The sequence below is a fragment of the Mesocricetus auratus genome, unplaced genomic scaffold, assembly GCF_017639785.1.
Source record: "Mesocricetus auratus isolate SY011 unplaced genomic scaffold, BCM_Maur_2.0 Super-Scaffold_100027, whole genome shotgun sequence".
Classification (NCBI taxonomy): Eukaryota; Metazoa; Chordata; class Mammalia; order Rodentia; family Cricetidae; genus Mesocricetus; species Mesocricetus auratus.
In genome coordinates, this window is record NW_024429208.1 from 24,679,481 (window position 1) to 24,702,159 (window position 22,679).

Below are 22,679 nucleotides of genomic sequence, written 5' to 3' on the forward strand. Positions count from 1 at the left end.
ATGGCAGCTCACAACTGTCTGTTAACTCCAGTTCCAGGGGACCCGACACCCTCGTACAGACATGCATTCAGGCAAAACACCAGTGCACATTGAACAAAACTACTTTGTCTGGTTCATTCATTAAAATTTTATTATTTATGCATATGGGTATTTTGACTTCATGTCTGTCGGTGTACCATGTGCATGCCTTGGAGGCCAGAAGAAAGCATCTGGTCTCTGTCTGGAACAGATGGTTGAGTGCAGTATGTGGTGCTGAGAATCGAAGTCGGATCCTCTGGAAGAGCAGCCAGTGCTGCTAACTGCTGAGCCCTCTCCCCAGCCCCAGTTCATTTGTTTCAAGTGCTCTGTGGCATTTCTGTCTCTGATCCATATATATGATCATTTCCCTGTGTATATGTTTTTCAATGAGTATTATGAGGGACAGGAAACTATTATGCCACTTTTAAAGTTAGGCTAGGAATGCTGTTTTGCCTTTCAGAAAGCTAATCTCCTTTTTTTGGTGTGCAATGTCCTCATTTATCATATTCCTGGGAAAGCCCTTTGTACTTCTCCCAGAGAAGGCGGAGAGGAGTAATGTCTCATCACACAGACGAATACGTCTTGTGCAAAGTGCAGAATAGCATCTGCTGTAACAGGCAGCTCACGAGGGACTGGGCTGCTGTGGGAGAGCTTGCTTTACTTCAGTGAAATCTGCATGTTTTTCCAGTGCAGAGAGGCTGTGACTAGAAACTTGTTGGCACCAACTTGTTGTTTCTCTGTGTTTGGGATAATCTGCATTGCGTAGATGATGCTTTATTTTGTAAAAGGCTATAATGCCTTTTATGGTAAAAAAAGAAAAGTTGTTAAATTGTGGCATGGCTTTTTGGAGCAAGCCAAAGAAATATGAGTTCTAAAAAGGACAAGAGGTACTCCCTTTTGAGATTTTGTTGATGTGAAATAAATATCTGTTTAACCCGTGTAGATTCTTTCTTTGTGGTCCTTGTTTTAAGGAACAATCTCGGATAGTTTTTTTTTTTAATCCTCTTAGTTTCATGCTTTTGTCTTCCATTTGCAAAATTCTAGCTGATGGTTTGAGCATTTCCACAGAGTCAACAGTGCAGGGCTTCATCCAGGTTGTCCCTCAAAGTGATTGGCTATGCTGTACATTAACCACAAATGCTGAGACAGCAAGGGAACAGCAATAAATGGGATGCTTTCCAGGGATGGTCGCTAAGGCAAGGCAAACACAGCCAAAATCCAGAAGAAATTGGTACTCAGGCGCTGAAGATGTAGTCTGGCCAGATAAGCTATTAGCAGCGAGTAGCCAATTGTAATTAAACTAATTGGGACCTGGGCAGTTTGAACCGCCAGATTGTCTGTTAAAAAGAGTGAGCAATTTTAATGCATCTTAGAATTAAGGACTGTGAAGGGTGCATTGGAAGTGATATAAATTTCTGTTCTTGTGTGAAATTCTCACTAAAGAAATACACTTTTTTTTAAAAAAAGAAGGATCCTGCAAGAATATTTGTTTGACAAAAACTTACTTAGAATGAAAAAAAATTATATTTGCCTTTTGAAGAATGTTGCAGTTCCTTCCAGAGGCTCAGGGATGTCTGAGCTCAGCTGTGTTGTTTCTTCCATGATATGAGAACAGGTACTGAATGGACTGCTGGTAAAGGAAGAAGCCGTCTGTCTGTCTGTCTGTCTTGTTTTTATTTTCAGGAATGACTAGTTGGAAGGAGGAGAATGACTGACAGAATGACTGTTCTGTTTGTCACTGTTGCTGCTTGTCTGATAAGCACACATCATAAAGAGCCCAGGTATAGCGCATGCATGGGGAGAGGAATTCCTGGCGTGTAAAGACTCCTTTTACTACTGTTCTTAGTTTTTAGTAATCTCCAGTCACCCCTGCTCCAGAGAGTTTGTGACTAGGACGATGACTTGGATCTGTTTTGCAATTTTTTTTTATGTGTATGGACATTTTGTCTGCATCTGTGTCTGTGCATCACATACTTGCCTGGTGCTGTAGAGGCCAGAAGGATGTATTGGATCCCCTGGGACTGGAGTTACAGATTAGCCACCATGTGAAGGCTGAGAATGGAACCCAGGTCTTCTAGAAGAGCAACCCATGCTTTTAAGTGCCGAGCCATCGCATCAGCCTGTGTTTTTAAGTGTACCAGGATTTCTGAGTTTTATGAGTAAGCCTGGCTTCTCTAAAGTGTTTGTTGTTAGGATCCACTTTCATTAGAAACACATATTTCTTCATTGTTTATTAGAGTTCTCTGTTTTATTTTTATATTCTGAGGCATAGAATAGAGTGGAAAAAAGTCCCCCATCTTTGCAAGGGTTTCTGAAAGTATTAGTTTGTGGGTTGTGCTTCAGATTCCTGATTCTCCCATCTGTGTGAGTTTTCCATGTGGTAATAGATGAAGTAATACTTTATTTCTCTGAAAGGTTCCTCCTAATCCATCTGGACTTATTCCAGGAGTGCTCTCAGGAGGTCTGCGGAGACTCTTGGCATTATAGGCTGAAGTAGCCATGCTAGCAGGTTAAGGGCCTTCACCTTTTGACATTGACCTAACTTTTCTCTGTTCCTTTAGGTCTTTCATGGCCATTCCTTCAGTGGTTGGCAAGATACCCACCTCTCTCTCCATGTTCCATGCCAGTGACATCTTAGCTGCTAGAGTGTGGAGCTGGCCTATGGGAGTCAAGTAAGTGCCTTTTTTACTATTTGGCATGGTTTTTGCATACTTGGCAAAGCCATGTAGAGACACTTCTTAAAATGAGTTTTTTAAAAAGGCACTTGCTTGATCTCAGTGGGCCAGGTCTGCTTCAGCCCGCTACCAAACAGCTGCTAGCTAACATGGGACTCAGCTTAGTGAGGTGACTGTTACAGAATGGAATAGTTTTGCTAGAATAGACACAAAAGGAAGACAGAGCTGATCTTGGCCCACACATTCTCTCTGGTGAGCAACTCTTGTCCCATCCCCAAATAAATCAGAATGGTTAGGTCAAGTAGTAATTATTCTGGCTATCTGCAAATTTAGTGTTTTATGGATGATCAGGAGTCTGCAGGTCTAAAGCAACTGGGTTGCATAAAAACACAATAGGTCTTCCAGGAAAGCCAACGACCTTGGCATTTATCTTAATTATTTGCTTAACATGTGGAAGGAATAACGGTTGATATTAATCAGGCTTGGGTTTCTGTGTTTATTGCTAAAGTTTCTAAAACCTAGTATTTTACTTTTGCAGGTCACCATGTAAATTTTGCCTATATAAAGTAACACATCCCGTTATGTCATAACAACCGTATAAGGGAGAGTGTTTTCCTGCTCTGTCTTTAGGTATTGGTGATGTGACCAGTTCATGCAGGGGAAACTTGAACATTCACAGGTATGTGAAGAGCCTGATTCATAAGCATTTTCTCCCTGCAAATGAAACAGTTGGTCTTAGTGAGAACTTGTGATGTAGTTTTGCAAAAATCGGGCTTTCCAGTTGCTTTTCCTGTCCCACTGTGACTCTAGGAAGGAGACTGGCAAACCATAGCCTGCACTACTGCTTGTTTTTATAAATAAAGTTTTATCTAAACACAGATCCATTCATTTCCCTATGTATCTCCCCTTGTATAACAACAGAGTTGTTTTTACCACAGAGACTATATGATCCCATAAAGCTAAACATATGTATTACTTGGCTTTTTAATAAGAAGCTGGTCCACTCCAGCTGTAGGAGAGCCAAACTTTAAATACATGGAGTTTCTAGAACCACAACTGATTTCAAAGCTTCTAGGGATAAATCAAGAAAGCCTAGACCTGTGTCAAAGTGCTGCTGACCAGCAAGTAAATATTTGCAGTACTCGGAGTGGTGTGTTTATCTTTTGAGGGAGATGCTTTGAGACAGGGTCTCCTCTAGCTCAGACTGGCCTTGAACACCATGTAGCTGAGGATAACTTTGGACTTTTGATTCTCCTGCCTCTATCTCCCAAGTGCTAAGATTGCAGATATAAGATGTCACACCTGCTTTATGTAGTGCTAGGGATAGAACCCTCGGATTTGTGCATGCTAGGCAAGCACTTTTCAAACTGAGCTTATGTAGTAGTGTAGTTTCCAACTTTATCTTTTCTTTCATTCACCCCCCCAACCCCCGTGTGTGTGTGTGTGTGTGTGTGTGTGTGTGTGTGTGTGTGTGTGTACACATAGGCATTCATTCAGTGACAAGGTGTCATTTTTTTTTTTTAGTATCTTTAAATGTTTAGTATAATGCAGAGAAAAGCTTTAATTAGGATAATTGTACAGGCAAGAAATGAGAATGAAGGACCTCTTGGTGAATAGGAGAGATACTATAGTTGATCATAGACTTGAAGTCACGATCTTGAGTACTGGAGATGTTCAAGCATCACAGAGTGGTCCTAACTAGTGGTACAGATGAGTGAGGCCAAGTCTCTTGACTTTCGGCCAGGCTCCTTTTCCTGGGTCTTCCATCATGTTAGTGGCAGTTTCCCCTCATACCTGAAAGCCTGTCTGCTTCTTTTCCTTTCTACCCCTGAAATATAAGCAAGGTCTTGATGACTTTAGACTACTGAGATGTGCTTTTTGGAATGTTAGCTGTGCTTAGAGCTTTGATTCGTTATTGCTTGGAGATTATTAGAGGATTGCTTCTTAATGAATTATTAAATGCCTGTAGTATAAAGTCAGAAAGGTTGGAGGAGATGGAATGGAAAAGAAAAGCTTATTCGTATCTTACAGCAAGGTACAAAACCCAATATTGGCACAGATAGAATGTGTCCCTTATTTGTCTGTTTACCTAAGCTTATAGGTGTAAAGTGTGTATGTGCATGTGTGTGCACAGGTATGTGTGTGTCTAAAGCTCTTAAAGTGTATCCTGAAAGAAGTTCTGCAGGTACTTTACAACACACAGATGATGTTTCAAGTAGACATTTAAAATTCATTTTTTTAGTACAATTTTTATATTTGCAGACAAATCTAAATATCTATACATCTCTCAATTCCTGGGTAGTCTCTCTCCTACTTTTCTTTTCATTAACTTCTTACATGGCTATGGAACATTTACTGTGATGAGCCTTGACCTTTCTCTATTAAAGTCTATATTTTATTCAGGTTCCCTATATTTTTTCCTATTTTATGTTTTAGAAGTAAGTGTGTGTGTGTGTGTGTATGTGTGTGTGTGTATGCTGGGAAGCAGTAAATAGAATTTTTATTAGTATGGTTGTTGAGGTAGAAGTTGTTATACAGTCTCCTGGAAATTAGGCTGGTTCTGGAATGACTTTCATTTTCTAGATGTTTACAAACTGATGTAGAGTCTTGTGGCCCAACTGCCACTGTTCTGAGTTGCAACATTGATGCTCTGAAGCACACTGAAGAAGTCACTTCTCAGTAACAGTGGCACCAGTTTGTTTCCAACTTTTAGCAACACCAACTCTGAAGAATGGACACACCTGAGTTATTTCTGTTAAGTATCCTGTGCTGCCATTGCTGCTGAAAATACCATAAAGTAAATGGCCTCCCAGGACCTGGTGAATGCACACACCTGAGTTGTTTCTGTTAAGTATCCTGTGCTGCCATTGCTGCTGAAAATACCATGAAGTAAATGGCCTCCCAGGACCTGGTGGGTGGGCCAGCTCTCCTACTTCAATGCGCTCCTCTTCCTTGAAGGTACATCTTCCACAGCCTTCCCCTCTACCCACTAAGCTGTAGAAGGGAGTTAGCACCTTTTCTGAATCATTAGTCTAACTCACATTTTGCTTCAAAGGCCTTGCAAATTTTCTTTCTTCCAAGTTTTCCAGCTGCTTACCTAAGTTGAGTATATTCAAGCCCAACAGTGTGGAAGTTCCACAGTTCCACTCTTGGATTTTATGCATACTAGCTAGAATTGTGTGCACATAGTCACCAAAGCAAATGGACAGAAATGTTCATGCTAAACTAATAGGCCACGTAGGAATTTTCCATGTGGTTATCAATAATGGCATGGGCAAGTAAGTTGTGACATAAATGCCCAAGAAAATATGAGAGAGTACTTAGGATGAATAAACTGAAGCTATGTGTAAACAGCTTGGCATCTTACAAATATACCGTTGTGTGACGGGAACCACTCACCAATATTCTACAGTTTTGCTTGCCTCAGTTTCAAAAGTAGGTAAACAAATGTGTGTTTCAAAACGTAGACGTTGATTATCCTGTGAGGCTTTGGAGCAGTGTTTCTGTGACTGTGAAATTGCTTCTGGGATGCTAGTCATGTTCTGTGTGTCCTGTAGGTACTGGCTCCATGAGTGCGTTACTCTGTGAAAGACAATGCAGGGCATAGACTTTCCATGTGAGTGGTATTCTTCAAAGAAAACGTGAGAAGAGTTTAAAAAGTATTAGCTGTTCTAACAGCACCCGAGAATTTCACTGCAAATATTTAAGCGATATGTGGAGAACAAATCGGATGAATTGCCCTTACAGCTTAGAATAAATGGGGTGCGACTGTAGGGCTGTGGAGGGTGCATCTGTATTGCTAGAGGTGATGCAATCTTATTTCCTCTCTGTATTAGAAGACAAAGTGATGTCAATAGCCTCCATTTTCTTTCTTAAGTATTTCCCGGTTTGGGGGCCCCCTCAGAGGAGAGCATCTTTTCTTCTTGATCAGTTAAGTAGAGTCAGTCACCAAGTCACAGTACTCCTCAGCTCTTATACATTAAAGGCTGATAAGCCAAGTTGTAACTTGGGTCCCAGCGCCTACGTGGTGGCTCACAACTGATGCACTCTTCTAACCGCTGTAGGCACCAGTCATGCTAATGGGGCACATACATGAATGAAGGTAAAAGCACTCATACATGTTAAGCAAATTTAAAAAGAATAAATTGTGGTAGAATATGTGTGACATGGATTTAGCATTTTAAATTTTTTAAGTGTTTAGTTCATAGCTCACCCTTCCATGTAAGAGCTAGATCCTAGATGGAGTTAGCTTTCTCCATCACTTACCTTGCCTTCTGAGCTAGTAGTACCTCCCTCTGGTTTAGATTCTCGTCATGCATCTGGACTTCCACTACATAGGTCCCCAGTGTTTCCTCTGTAATTAGTCTATTTTATGGCTCCCACAAACCTTCAGTAGTGGCCCTGGGGTAGATTCCTTTACGTTACTTGCTGTGCACAAGGCCTTGACTTCCGTCTCTAGCACCACAAATATAAGTAAGTAAACGAACCCATTGAACTTTACTACCCCATTTTGCACACAAAACTTTGGCTTGCTACTACCTATAAAACTTAATACAAATTCTCCTTAGCCTGAAGTTCATGACCGTCTGTAATTGAATTCCAATCTATTTTCATCTTTAATGATAATAGTTTTGATAAGTAGTGACTAATTTTTGTAGTAATATTTTTATCACTATATTTTTTATCCTTAGGAGTCTTTTGAAGTAGGTACTAGATTGCCATTATGGAGGAAAATGGGCAGGAGGTGTCTAGTAATTTGTCCAGGCTAGGGAATGATGGAATTGGGAGTTCAAATACATGTTCACATATTTCACAGTTGTAACATCTGTCTCCCTGTGCCTTGCCTCCTACCTTAGAAGAAGAAAAGATGTCACTGTGTTTTCTAGGCTGGCTGCAAACTCCCCATCCTCTCCCTCAGCCGTTCATATGCATTGCACCCAGTTCCACCCCAAGTTCTGAATGCCTTGAGTAGGGTACTCCCTACATCCTAACCCCCTTTCTCTTAGCCCTCTCACTTTGCAGAGCCACTGCCTAGCTCCTTTCTTCCCTCGTACCAACCCACTTTCCATCCTTACAAACATAGCTCAAGTCCTGATGGCTAATAGTTTCTTCCTCTAATCTCTAGCTGACAAAATACTCATTAAAACTTATACATCATTACTTATTTGTTAGTACTAACATATTAAACACTCATTTTAACAGTTGTATTTTAATATTACTATATATGTGATGCTCACATATTGTGTACTTCCATTGTTTTGTTTCTCTTGCTGTTGTTTCTATTGTTTGTTTTGGGTTGGTTAAGAAGAAGTTTTCATGGTATTTGAGCATGGAGAGAGGCACTTAGAAATGAAGAGCAGGAAGCCCACAGCCAAGAGTGGGCATGGGCTTCTCAAGAGAGTCACCGAAGTGATTTTTTTCCTATGTTGATATCCAACACCGGCCTTGTGCATGCCTGCAAGCGCTCCTCCATGGAGCCTCATGCCCAGCCCTTGTGTCTTATTACATGAACAACTTAACCTAGACTTTAGGTTGAAATCTCTTTAGAAAAGGGCTTGGCTTTATAGAGTTTCTTGACCTTGTTGTATGATAGCTGTTCAATAAATCAATGTGTCAATCAATTTAAGTGATAAGAAAACCCTCCATAGCTAAAGATATATGATGGGCCTCTGTGTTGCTTAGTTGTAATTGTCAATGATTGAACTGACAGGTGCCTTCATTAGTAAAGCATGTTTCTGGGTGTGTCTGTGAGGGCATGTGTAGAGGCAACTGGCATGCGGGCCGTCAGTTAGGAGACAAAGGCCTGGGTGGAATGTGTGCAGCACCATCTACTGCGTTGGGAATTGAGTAAAGGGAAGTAGGAAGCTGCTAGCATAGCCACACTCTCCTGTGTCACTGTGAGGTAAGCAGCTTCCTCCACGACACACCCTGCTGCCCTGATCACACGCACCAGGCTCATAGTGATGGAGAACCATGAACTGAACCTCTGAAACCAAGGTTTAGAGTAAATCGTAACTCTTTTACAGTTTTTCTCAGATTCTTGTCACCATGACAAAAGTCAGACCACCACCACAACATCGAAGGCTTTGCTCTTGTTTGAACTTCTTGAAGCACTTTGACTTGTGGTCTTAATTTAGAACTGGGAAGGAAATGTTGAGGTTATAATTAGAGATTTTTTTTTGTTAAAGTTATTTAAAATTTTATTTTATGTGTATGAATTTTTTTTTTGTCTATGCACTATGTGCTTGCCTGGCATCCACAGGGGTCAGAAGAAGGCATCAGATCTGGGACTGGAGTTAGAGATGATTGTGAATGACCGTGCGGTTGCTGGAATGGAACCTGGGTCCTCTGGAAGGACTGCTGAGTCATCTCTCCAGCTCCATCACTTGTTTTTTGAGATAGGTTCTCATTAAGGTACTCAGGCTAACTTTGAACTCCTGGACACAAGCAGTCTTCTTGCTCTTGTCTCTCTAGAGGCTGGGTTTACAGGCTCATGCTGCTATTCCTGGCTAGCATCAGCTACTGATGCTTTGTGGATGGTAATGAGCTGCTCTTCCAATGTGGAGGTTAACTGCCTCTCGCTGCCCCAGCACTGGCACTCTGGGGCAGGCTACTAACACATTCCACCTAGGTTGTGTTCTGTTTGTTTTTTTGAGACGGGGTTTCTTTGTATAGCCCTGACTGTCCTGGAACTAAGCTCTGTAGACCAGGCTGGCCTCGAATTCACAGAGATCCATCTGCCTCTGCCTCCTAAGTGCTAGGTGGTTGTTTTAACAGCTGCCAAATTAGTTGCCTTACTTTCTTCCCTTCTTCCTAGTGGTCCGAACTAAGAATGACAATGTTAGGCAAAAGGTCTTCTTTGTCTTCCTGTATCTTCTGGTCTTAGTCATAGTAGAAGGCCTAGGTGGCCTAGAAATGGTCATGATAAGTCAGCTCCCCGGGCGAGCCTCTGACTTGGCAGCTTTTGCCTTGGTGCCTGATATAACTCCTCCCACACTGGCTAACTGAAGTTACAGAACGCGTGACAGTCTGCTCCCCAGCACCACTGCTGAACATTTGGCTCCAGTCAGACTCCCTTCTGCTGTCTTTTTTGCTCTTGCCCACTCTCTTCCTGCAATCCTGACCCTTTCTGGTCCTCAAAAATGCTAGACATGCACCTGCCTCCCGGGTCTTCTCATTTGCACTTTTGTTTGATTGGAATGATGGCCCAGATTTAGAGTACCCACGTAAGAAGTCGGATGTGGTGCCAGGAGTCTGGAGTCCCCAGTGATGGGGAACAGAGATCGGGAGATCCCCAGGGCTCCCTCACTAGCCAGTTTTGCTGACTTTGTGAGCTCCAGGTTCAGTGACAGATGGTCTCAAAAAATAAGGTGGAGAATGAAAAAGGACGATATTTAACGTTGACTTTTGGCCTCATATACATGCAAGCACATGTGCATATGCATGAACATGTGCATATGTATATATATATATATATATATGTACAGAGACACAGGTATTAAAATATTATGTCTTCTCATAACTAGTTGCTGCCTTATTTTTGAAATTTTCTTATTGATTGTTTAATTGGGACACACACACACACACACACACACACACACACACACACACACCATGATGCATGTATGGGAGACTGAGGAAAACTTTCAGGAGTCAATTTTATTCTTCTACTGTGTGAATTTCAGGGACAAATGGATTTTGTGTTTAGACTTGAGTCCTATCCTGGAGAAATTTCATTGTATATAAGCAAAAACTTGAAAAATTCTAAATTCTGAGACATTTTTGGCCTCAAACATCCTTTTCAGATACTCAACCTATACTATCCCGTTTGACCAACGAATTCCCTTCCATTGCACACACGTTTCCTGTCTTCTGCTGGTACCTGCGTTATTAGGGTGACAACCATGTGGATTCATTATTGCTCACGGTGAATTTTAGAACGTGTCCCTAAAAATACAAGTTGTGAGAGTTGCTATCTGACTAGATCAACAGCACGTGTCACCAGATGTTCGGATCTATGACTTAGGAGAAAGCGTTTATCAACATAAATTAATTAAATTTGTTTTTCCTGTGTGAGCCACTGCCGCTGCCTCCTCTTCCTCTGCTTTGCAACCCTGTGCTGGGGATAAAGCCCAGGACTTCAGTCATGCTGGCAAGCACTCATCTCTGAGTTATACCCACACTTCTGCTGTGGCTTTATATTTAGCTGACCCTGTACTAATTTTGTTACCCATTTTTGCCACTCTGAACACTGTAGGAAGCGCTCAATCATTTCTTTACATAGTTTATTTTCCTAATGAGATAACCAGGAGTGTGCTATGCAAATCACTAAGTTTTTCTAGGGATCTCTTCTGGCTCATTTAAGACCAGAAAATAATTACAGTTACAGGAGTTACAGGATTTGCTTTTTTTTTTTTTTTTTTTTGACAGGGTCTCATACTAAAGTCAGCTAGCTCTAAATTTGTTATGTAGCTGAGGATGACCTTGAACTTCTGGTCCTCCTGCTTCTGCCTTCCAAAAATTGGTGGTTTGGAGGTAAGCTACCATGCCTGGTTTATGTAGCACTTGGGATTGAGCCTAGGGCTTCATGAATGTCAAGCAGGCTCTTTACCAATTTAGATACACCTCCAGCTCAGATCTCTGTACTTCTAAAAGAATCTATCTAGAAAGTTCTATTATAAAATTGACCACCTCTTTGCTTTTAGCATGGCTGTCTGATTTTAACACAAAATGCCATCTAAGAATTTTAGTTTAAATAATTGGAACCAGTGCAAGATTTTAATAGATTAGAAGATAAATAGAGTTGGGAAATTTTAATACTTGAGTTTGTAGATAGGGTTTGAGAAATAAAGGCCATTTTGGTAATGGATTTTTATTTTTAAATTGGATATTTGCTTGGTTGCAAGAGGATTAATTATAAGATTCTCCTTCCCTTATAGTCTCTCAGCTTGAACAGATAAATATAGAGCGCCAGTATTTGGAGAGGAAGCTCTGTAGAAAATGTGTGGGTAGCTGTTGTAGTTTTACACAGAAGATAACATCTAGAATAAAGAACAGATGAAAATACTCATTGAGGATTAGTGTTCTTAAGACATCATCAAATACAGCATTCCCAGGCCTCGACGTTAGAGCCATTCAGAATCTTGCTCATTTTGCATGCTTTATGATACTGAGCTCAGCACTCTTTTCCTTAATCAGATGTTTCTCCATGTTTGCCACATTCGTTCCCAGTGCCAACTTTTCCTCATCCTTTGGAAGTCACGTTTCTTCCTTCTCATACCCCGATTATAGACTATCTTTTCAAGATTCTAGATAGATAGATAGATAGATAGATAGATAGATAGATAGATAGATAGTCCAGGTGACTTCTAGTCCACATTGATTCAAATTTTTAGCTCTTGACCCCTATAGCACTGATACTTGGAATTTCTCTCAACTGTCACTGGTATGTATTTGCATAGTAGTAGAAAGGTTTTGGGGTGTGTGTTTCCTTGAGGGCTTCTTGTATGTAAAGCACTGTTCTAAATACTGGGCTTATGGAAATGAACAGCACACACAGTATCTCTGTCTTTATGAAGTATACGTGCTTACAGGCATAAACAGTCAATAATGAAATAACTAATAAGAAATACTTCATCATTTGTACTATGTGAAAAAAGAAATGTATGAAGGATGAATCAGAGTTCTTGCAAATGGCAGAACCCACTCTGCTTAGGTTAAGCAGGAAACAAATATTTAAAAATATATATTAGATCGTTCACAGAAACAAAGGAGTCAGTCTTGGCATACACTTAGCCAGGAACAGTGCCAAAGTTCTACCGCTGTACTAAAAGTCATGGAGACACTGCTGTTTTTGCTTTGGGAACAAGTGTTAGCCCTTGTCTTGTCTTTACTAAGTGTGATCTGCAGCCATGAGAACTGCTGCCGTTTTTATTTCTGAAAGAAAGATGATGTCGCTCTGAAATAGTCAGATTGGATTCCACATGGCCATCTTCATGATATCATCTGCTTCCTAACAGAAATCCCACATGGGTATGTTTGATTGGCAGGACATAGTCACATATCTGCTCCTGTTTGTAGAGAGAGCCTGGGAAAGTCAGTTTTTGATTTCCATCATGGGAGGCAAGCTTTATAAGATGAGAATTTCCCCCTAATAAAAAGGCTATTTAAAAGTACTAAGTAGTTAAAAACCATGGGGAATTTCATGCTGTAGAGAATAATTAGAAGATCAATTTAGATTTGAGTAGTTACAGAAGGGCTCACTTAGGGCTTGATATTAAACTGATACTTACATGACAAGGAGAAATCCATACAGGTGAGCAGTATTTCAGCAGAGAGAACAAGTGAAAAGCCCTTGACCTACAGCTTGGAGGTGGCCTGGATAGTCTATGGGTTTCCAGTTGGAGGAAAATCTGATTGGCCAGTGTGGTTGGAGTTTATAAGTGAGAAGTATGTTATGAAGTAACGTGGGAGGGATGTTTCTTACAAAAGTTTGAGTTTTCCTCCCTTGAGAGGTCAGGTAGAGAAGGACTATATAAGTGTGAATGCAAGGAAGGTACGTCTGTTTAACTGAAACTCTGTGAGCTGTTAGATGTGACTAAGGTTATCCGTGAGCTGTTAGGAGGAGAATAACACTAGGGATCTAGCAAAGATAGGAAATATTAGACAGACTGTGTCCAGTCAGGGGGCGAAGGTTTCTGTTCTGATGTCAGGGTCCCCTTCTCGTGAGCCTTGAAACAAATTACTCTATTCTTTGTACCTACCTTGATAGCTTTGAAGATCGTGGTTGCAGTTACTTAACTGTGCTAGGACTTCTGACTGTTTCAGTATAGCTAAAGTCTGCAGTCTTAAAGGTGAGCTGGTAGTCTTTCCAGCTTGCATTCTGAACTGGGTGGGATGGCACATGCCTTGAATCCCAGCACCAGGGAGGTGGAGGCAGGAGTGAGAGTTCCTGAAGCCTAGCCTGAAGATATACCTCAGTGGTAGATCACTTACAAAGAATGTGTGAGGCCATGGGTTTGATCCCCAGCACCACCACCATGAACAAAGGGATAATTGCATTATATAGTGAAGGGCTAGAAAACTGTCTTTGGGTACCCTTTATAATAGAAAGCAGTCATACAAATGCGATGAGCTTGTGTGTGTGTGTGTGTGTGTGTGTGTGTGTGTGTCTGTGTATGTGAGTACATGCGTTGGTATATATGTGGAGGTCAAAGTACAACCTGTGGGAGTTGGTTGTCTCCTGCCACTATGTAGGGCCCATATTGCCAGGCCTGTCCTGGTGGCAAGCACCTTTTCCTGCTGAGCTAGCATGCCAACTGGAATTTGCCTTTGGAATCTAGAATGTCAACACTTTAAATAAAGTAGACCCTGTTTCCTGCTAAGGCTTTCCATTTGTAAAACTTGGCTCCTAAAATGAGAACACAATCCAGATTTATCTAGTACTCTCATCCTTCAGAATGGCATTTGGACTTTAGTTGAGCTAACAGAAGTGTAGGAGGTTATACTCTGGTATTCAACCTTCACACCACTGCTGTTCTCAGTGAGCTAATCTTTTGTGACTGGAAACCTCTCCTATGTAACTTCAGGTGCAGGTAGCATACCCCCTCTCAGCTGTGATAATCCAAAATAGCTTTGGGCATTGCCAAATAACATTTCTGTTTGAGAACTATTGTGCTATTTCTTTTTGGATGGCTTTTAAAACTGCTATGTGGCTTTTGGTGCCTGGTAACAAGGTCTCACTGTGTGCCCAGGATGGCTTTGAACCCCTTGGATGAAGCTGTTGAAACTGTCTTGTAACCTCAGCCTCCTAGGTAGCTAAGATTGTATGTGTGCACCATCACCCTTTTCTCCAGAAAATATGCAAGTTTTAAAATGAGAAGTCAAAACTGTCTTTGAATTGTGTGTTTACCATTTGGAATTTTTCCAGCACTGCTTTTGTAAGATCAAATAAGAGAGTTATGCAGGGATGCGCTATGGGCAATACTGTGGGTGCAGTGGCTCATTGTGGAACAACCGTTAAGCCTTTTCTCCATCATGCAGCAGCAGGATGGTTTCACACTTCCCTCAGGGGCAATCTCTGATTAGGTAAGCCAGTTGTTTTGAAGTTGATGGACACAGCCTATTAAAGGGTCATCGAAAAGCAACACAAAGACATCCGAGTGCGTTCTGCATAGTCAGGATCAGTATTCTTTAAAATATTGGTATCACTTCTCTGCCTTTGTGTGAGCCTTACAAACTTCAGTTATACGTGGCGCAACAGCATTTTGTAACTGACCAAGTTCATATGTAATAATGTTTCCACAACATTATAGTGACATTGCACTCATTAATTAGTTTGGGCTTGATGTTTGCACAAGGATGAACTTGCCTAATAATGCATTTCTTGGACTGTCTTTGCATCTTTATACAGGGTATGACTCTTTGGGGTTTTTATTTGTTTGCTTTGTATATATTTATATGATATTATATGTATATAAAATGATGTTATTTTGATACTTTGAGACAGGATCTTGACTGGCCCCATGCTCACTGTATAGCCCGGGCTGCTTTCACCTCTCAAGTGGTGGGATCACACATGTGTCCTACTGCACACTGCAAGTCTGTTTCTTATTGTAGCCTTCAGTTGAAGCTAGAGAGCTTTGGTACAAGCTAATGTTGTCAGTTCCAGCCTTGCCAGTGACTGAGTGAGGAGCCCAGGTTGCAGGGAATTACACATGGAGTTCTCTTCTGGAAACTGGCATTGATTCTGGAATGGCTTGTATCCCGAGCTGGCCTGGTCATGTTGAGGAAAGGGCTAGGGTTAGGCCTCCCCTGTCTTGGTCCTTATTCTCTCCCTTTGAAGCATGGTTCTTTACTCTTCTGCCTTTCCAGTAGAGAAGCATGCTGTGTTAAACCCGGGTGTAACCTGAGCACTCTGGCAGCAGCATCGCGAGATTCACCCCCTGATGCCCACTACTTGTGACATTCCAGAGACAGTGTGCTTCCAGCGTGGTTAAGCCTCTTTTGAGTTCTTCTACCTGTAGCCCAAGAGCATCACCCGTGAGACTGGACAACAGAAGTGTGTTGTCTGGGAACAAATGATGCGGCCCATTTTCTGCTTTCAGAGTCGGGATGAAAATCATACTTGTCTTCCATAGCTGGACTTGGGAATGCGTTACCCCAAGACTCATGAAACAACCAGGTTCATGTAAATGCAATACCTGGTATTTCCAGTATGTGCCACTTTATGACACTTGAGTGCTTTGCATATAGACACCTCCTTCTATGATTGAGACAAGATCTCCCTGTGTAGGGGAGGCTTGTCTGTATCTGCTCCTTTGCCGTCACCTCTCAAGCACTACTTTATGACTTCACATTAAGGGTTTTAACTCTAAGTGTTCTTGTCAGTGAGCACCGGGCAATGGATACGGGAAGCTCTCACTGTCCTGACTTCCAGTGACAAAGGAGGATAATCCCTGTTTCCTTTTCTCTCTAACAGCACCTTTGTTGGGGACTAATTCTCACAGGATACACAGAGCTCTCTAACATCACCATTTTTTTTTTGTTTGTTTCAGGAAACTTTCAGTAGTCAACCTCCAGTATCTCTTATACCTAGGTGCTGGCAAAACCCCATTTTTCTTAGTTACTTTTCAATTTTTTAAAATTTCTTTTATCTATATTTGTATATATGTGTATATGTGAGCATGAGAGTGTATGTATGTGAGTGTGTGTATGTGTGTGTGTGAGTATGAAAGTGTATGTATGTGAATGTATGTGAGTATATGTGTGTGTGAATGTGTATATGTGAGTGAGTGTGTGTGTGTGTGTGTGTGCGCACATGTGTGCGCGCGCTGAGGAAGTCAAAAGAGGGCTTCAGATCCTTTGGTGCTAGAGTTACATGAGATATTTGACACGGGTCCTTTGGAATAGCCTTTAACTGTGGAGCCATTTCTCCAGCCTGTTTCTCTCTCTCTCTCTCTCTCTCTCTCTCTCTCTCTCTCTCTCTCTCTCTCTCTCTCTCTCTGTCTCTCTCTTTCTCTCTCTCTCTCTCTCTTTGTGGTTTTTCAAGACAGGGTTTCTCTGTATTGTTTTGGAGGCTGTCCTGGAACTTGCTCTGTAGACCAGGCTGGCCTCGAACTCACAGAGATCCACCTGCCTCTGCCTCCCAAGTGCTGGGATTAAAGGTGTGCGCCACCAATGCCTGCCTGTTTTTCTCATTTTTTGGATCGTCTCTGAATACGCCTTTGTTTTAGCTTTCCTGGAAAATAAGTGGTTCTCTCTCTCTCTCTCTCTCTCTCTCTCTCTCTCTCTCTCTCTCTCTCTCTCTCTCTGTCTCTCTCTCTCTCTCTCTCTCTCTCTTTGTGGTTTTTCAAGACAGGGTTTCTCTGTATTGTTTTGGAGGCTGTCCTGGAACTTGCTCTGTAGACCAGGCTGGCCTCGAACTCACAGAGATCCACCTGCCTCTGCCTCCCAAGTGCTGGGATTAAAGGTGTGCGCCACCAATGCCTGCCTGTTTTTCTCATTTTTTTGGATCGTCTCTGAATACGCCTTTGTTTTAGCTTTCCTGGAAAATAAGTGGTTCTCTCTCTCTCTCTCTCTCTCTCTCTCTCTCTCTCTCTCTCTCTCTCTCTCTCTCTCTCTCTCTCTCTCTCTCTCGTTTTTGTTTTTTAGTGTTTTTGAGACAGGGTTTCTCTGTGTGGCCCTGGCTGTCCTGGAACTCACTTTGTAGACCAGGTTGACCTTGAACTCACAGAGATCCGCTTACCTTTGCCTACCAAGTGCTGGGACTAAAGTAGTGCGCCACCACCATCTGTTGGAATCCAGGACTTTGTCTTTGTTAATAAGCATCTGCTCTCCTACTTAGCTATACTCCCAGATCTTTAGTGTGGATTTGATTTGCATTTCTTTAATGACTATGTTGAACATACTTTCATGTGCTTATCAGCTATTTGTGGACAATAAAAGATGTCTAAAAGTTTGGCCTAATTTTGAAAGTTTTTTTAAATTTATTTATTTTTATTTCATATATATGGCTGCTTTTATCTGTTTATAACATCCATGCAGTACCTACGGAGGCCAGAAGGAAGTTTCAGATCCCCCTGGAACTGAGTTACAAATGGTTGTTAGCTTCTGTGTGGGTGCTGGGAATTGAACCCTGGTTCTCTGGAAGAGCAGTTAGTACCCTTAACGCTGAGCCATCTCTGCAGCACCCAAATTTAGCCCATTTTTAAGTTGGATTAGAAGAGTAAGGGTATCTTTCCAAAATCCTTTACTTCATTATGAATCTAGCATCCATTAATTTAATTGAACCGATAACTTACAGCATCATTTTTTCAAAGAAGACAGTCGTGTCCTTTTCAGTGTCATTCAGAGCATTTGGATGCTATCACCAAGAGATTAATTAAAACAGTTGAAATGGGGATTATTGATGTGCACAGACAGACAAGTGGAAGACACTGACAGCCCTTGTAATATAGAGCAGGTACAATAAGATCTGGTGAGATGATTTTTTTTTCTGGTGAGCTGATTTTAGCCTACAGAGTTCCCATGGGGTCTGAGCAGGTTTGTTTGAGGACTGACCTTTCCCAGCACCCGATGCTGGTTTCTGGCACGCCCCCTAAGCACAGTGCCTTATCAGGAATACACAGAACACATGTGTCTAGTATTGCAAGGCCTTGTGTGTGCTACCTTGACTGTGTGCTTGTTTTCCTGTCCCTCAACAGGAATGTGGATATTTAAAGAACTCATAACTAGTTTAACTAGATCGGGAGAGTGATTTACATCTCTAGCATATGCTTCATTCCTTGTCATAGCAAATATAGGCTACTGATTAACTTGATTAACTTATGGGAGAGAGCATCTGGGAGATCAAAATAGCCATTTTGAGTGCCTTTTCCACACTCAGGGGCTGTAATCTGGATGTAATCTTTCAATAAGAGCTTTTGTGTCTATTAATATGAACTGGAAAAAAAAAACAAGCAGAAGAGCTGTAAGGAGGGGGAGGGAAGGCGGAGAGGGCTGGAAAGAGCACAGACTTCCGCGAGACTGTGCTTGAAGTCATAGCCCTGCCTTGTCTGCTTTGAGTGCCCTTGGCCAGCATGTTCATCTCCGTGAGGCTTGTCTTCTCCCATGGAAGAGAATGGGTACAGTCCTTCTTTAGGACTGTGAAGGCTAAGCGAGGCACTGAGTAGAGCGCCTGTCTGATACCATACTTGATGATGCCATCCTTTAAAAAGGCTTCAAAATTATGTATTTTTTTGGGAGGGGGAAAGAGTCAGGAAATCTTACATTGTTTAAATTGGATCATGTCAATCTCAACAAGCCCTTCTGGTAATTTAATTTTATAAAGTGCACATAAAGCAAGCCTGGATTTCTTTTTTGAAGGATTTTTTTTTATTATGGTAAAATGTGCTTGTTTAAGGAGATTCAATACATTATTTTTAAAGTTACATTTTACAGGGCTAGAGAGATGGCTCAGCCAGTGAAGTGACTGCTGTTTAAGCATGAGGACCTGAGTATTCACGTACTAAGCTGGGCACTGCTGTAATACCTGTGCTGGGCAAGCAGGGCAGAGGTGGGCCTATCCCTGGGGCTGGCTGGTTAGCCATCCACAACAGAACTCCAGCTTCAATGAGAAACCCTGTCTCAAAAAAAAAAAAAAAAAAAGATGGAGTGCAATAGAGGAAGCTATCCATTGTCAACCTCTGACCCCCACCTGAGCATGCATATGTACACACACACATTTTATCTGAGCACTCGAGAGACAGAGGCAGGAGGATCTCTGAATTTGAGATCAACCTGGTCTACATAGCAAGCTCCAGGACCATCGGGACTACTTAGAGAGAGCCTGTTTCAAAACAAAATAAATAAATAAAAACAAAATAACAAAATAAAGAATTGTGTCTGTGTTTTTGATGCTGGGGATTGAACTTGGGTCCTTTTTTTTGTTGTTTGCTTTTGGGGGGGTGGTTTCAAGACAGGGTTTCTCTGTGTAGCTTTGGAGCCTATCCTGGCACTCCCTCTGTAGACCAGGCTGGCCTCCAACTCACAGAGATCCATCTGTCTCTGCCTCCCGAGTGCTGGGATTAAAGGTGTGCACTACCAATGCCCCCGGGGGTCCTTGTATATGCAAGGCAAGTACTGTAACACTGTACCACAGCCGCAGCTTCTCCTTTTATTTTTATTAATGTGGCTATTAGTGGCCTAGGCATGTGGCTCACATATTTCTACTGGATAATGTTGTACTTTAGCTTTAGTTATTATATTATCTAGTAAGTTATTTTTAAGAAACTTGAAAATTTAAAGTTAATGTATCAATATTAAACCAAGATTTTAATAATTTCCTTTATAGGCAAGACTTGCATTCTTATACTTAAGTAGGCTCATAATTGGTTAAACAAACCTGAAGAATTTTAATAAAAGGATGGAGATGTGTAATGAGGAAAAGTTGTAGTTTTAGTAACCATGGTAACAGCAGTACGTGAGAAATGGTAGCAGCGGGTGAGACAGTACACTTTGCCGTCTTTTATTCACTATTTTTAATAATTTTGTTTGTTTTGGGGGTAGGGTCTGTATGTAGCTTTGACTGTCCTGAAACTCTATGTAGACCAGGTTGACCTCAAACTCACAGAGATCTGCTTGCCTCTACCTCTTAGTAATGGGATTAAAGGTATGAGCCACCATGCCTGGCCTAATAATTTTTTGTTTGTTTTCTAAGTTAAAGTTTTGAGAAGATTATAAATTTAAACAACAGTAAGAAATACTGTAGCATGATCTCATGTGCCCTTAACCCATCTTCCGCCAATGGCAATGTTTGCCAAATCATAGTATTATGTCACAACCAGACAGATGAATTGTATTAGTGTAGATGTTCTGCTTGTGACATAATACTCTTTTATTTGTACTCATCTGGGTATGTATTTAGTACAGGCACATTTTTATCATGGGTGTAGGTCCCTGCTTCCAGCATGGTCAAGATACAGAACAGTGTATGGAGCCCAGGGGAGTGCTTACTTGGCTTGCCCCAAGGCCCTGGGTTCAAATGCAGGGTGGGGACGGGAGGGAGCAAAAAGATACAGAACTAGTTTGTCACCTGAAGCCTCCTGCTCTGGCCATTCTAGAACTACACCGATTTCTTTCCTTCTCTGACCCTTGGCAACAGCAAATCTCCATTTTTATAGATTTGTCATTTTAACAATGTTACATAAAAGCGCCACACCTAACCTTTGAGAATGGATTGCCTTTTTTCACTCAGCATGGTAACCTTGTGACTTATCCAAGTTGCTGTCTGTACCAGTAAGTTCTTTCATTAAACAGTTATTGTGGTAAAATATATGCAGTCTATTTATCATCTGCAAGAGTACAGCTAAGAAATTCATCATCACCACTATCTGTTTCCAAAACGTTCCCAACATCCTCAATAAAAACTCCACTTGTCAAAAACTCCCTCCCTCTCCCTCTCTTGCCAACCTTACTCCACTTCCCATCTCTACGAACTTGCGTAGTCTACGTATTTTATGTAAGAAGCATCATACGATATTTGTCTTTCTGATTCCGGCCTATTTTTACAAGGCATAATGTGTTCAAGACCCATGGATGCATTATCATGCATCAAACTTTTGTTGCTTTTTATAACCAGTAGTGCTTTACTATGCAGCATTTTTATTAATAACAAGGATGGAATATTAATGATTTTTGTTGGCAAATCAATACATGACATGGAGTTGGCAAGGATATTTATTTAAGTTTTGAATTTTCCAAATAGAGATTGAAAATAATTACTGGATAGATTGAGTTCATGAAGCTGTCCAAATCACTGATGTGAAATTGCATATGTGTTTCTCACACAGTAGTGTACCTGTAAATGAATTTAATGTAGTTCAGTTGCAACATGAAAAATACCTGATAATCTTCCCTGATGGTGAGGCCACAGCCTGATTCGGGCTCTATTAACAGAAGTATAGTGTACTGAGCATGGACTGTGATCCAGCTGCAGCGCTGTGTCTGTGACTGGGTACCACTTTATCTTAGGGGTAAATATTTAAAATGTGTGTATTTAAGAGAAAAAAACCAGGATAATTTTATGGGACGGTGGTAGCCACTCACTATTGGATCCCGAGGTGGTATGAGAGTGGAGGTCTTTCTGGATGCTTAGGTCCTAGTCACATGATTTATGTGAGCAGACTGTGATGGGCATGTGGAGGTACATGGTTAGAATATTTTAGCACCAGTACTTTCCCAGCAGAGGCGTGGGGGGGGTGTAGAATATGCATATTACCTTGTGAATCCTACAATTTGAGTTTATAATAATAGAACACCACACAGTTCTGAGTTTAAAGCGTTCACAGTTAATGGGACTTCGGAAGACTTGTTTTGTGTTATGGATGTCTGTATGTAATTTTAGCTTTTATAGTGAATATATATTACTCCATAAAAAGCAGTTATAAAGCAACACTCTTTTGTTTTGCAAATAAACGATAATACTTGAAAAACAGTAACAACGCAAATAACTTAGGCCTGAGGATTCGCTCAGTTGGCAGGGTTGCCTAGTCCTGGGTTCAGTGCCCAGCCTTGCATAAACTGGGTGTGGTGTTGCATGCTTACAATCCCAGCAGAAAATGAGATAGGAAAATCAGAAGTTCAAGGTTATCCTCAGCTGCATTGTAAGCCTGGGCTGCATGAGACTCTATCTCCAAAGACCTCCTGTGTACCACCAAGAAACACGTAGCCTATTACTTAGTGTAAAATATAACAACAATAAATAAATAAATAAATAAATAAATAAATAAGTAAATAATATCTTTTCAGTCTGTGTCAGCCTTTCCGTATGCTGGGGTTCAGAAGACAATATGCTAAGGTTTCTCTGATCACCTCATCTCTTTCTCCTGTGTCTTATGCCTTCCTCAGCGCTCCCCAAGGCAAACCACAGAAACTAGAATTCATTTCTCTTCCCCAAGGGAAGTCACAGAAACCAGAACACTTTCTTCCAAAGCCAGCATTAAAACC

General features: G+C 41.3%; 1 protein-coding gene across 2 annotated transcripts in view; it reads left to right on the forward strand.

Moving 5' to 3' along the window:
• The window catches only part of Mcu (mitochondrial calcium uniporter), a 156,111-nt gene that overhangs the window by 12,953 nt on the left and 120,479 nt on the right, over positions 1 to 22,679 (forward strand). The window contains exon 1 of one of the 2 annotated variants that reach the window (XM_040732002.1): positions 3,254 to 3,372. The exons of the other annotated variant lie outside the window; for it this stretch is intronic. Within the exon in view, the coding sequence (XP_040587936.1) occupies positions 3,346 to 3,372 (27 nt within the window). The 5' untranslated portion in view covers positions 3,254 to 3,345. Of the gene's footprint in view, positions 1 to 3,253; positions 3,373 to 22,679 lie in introns of those variants that run through there. 2 annotated transcript variants of the gene reach the window in all.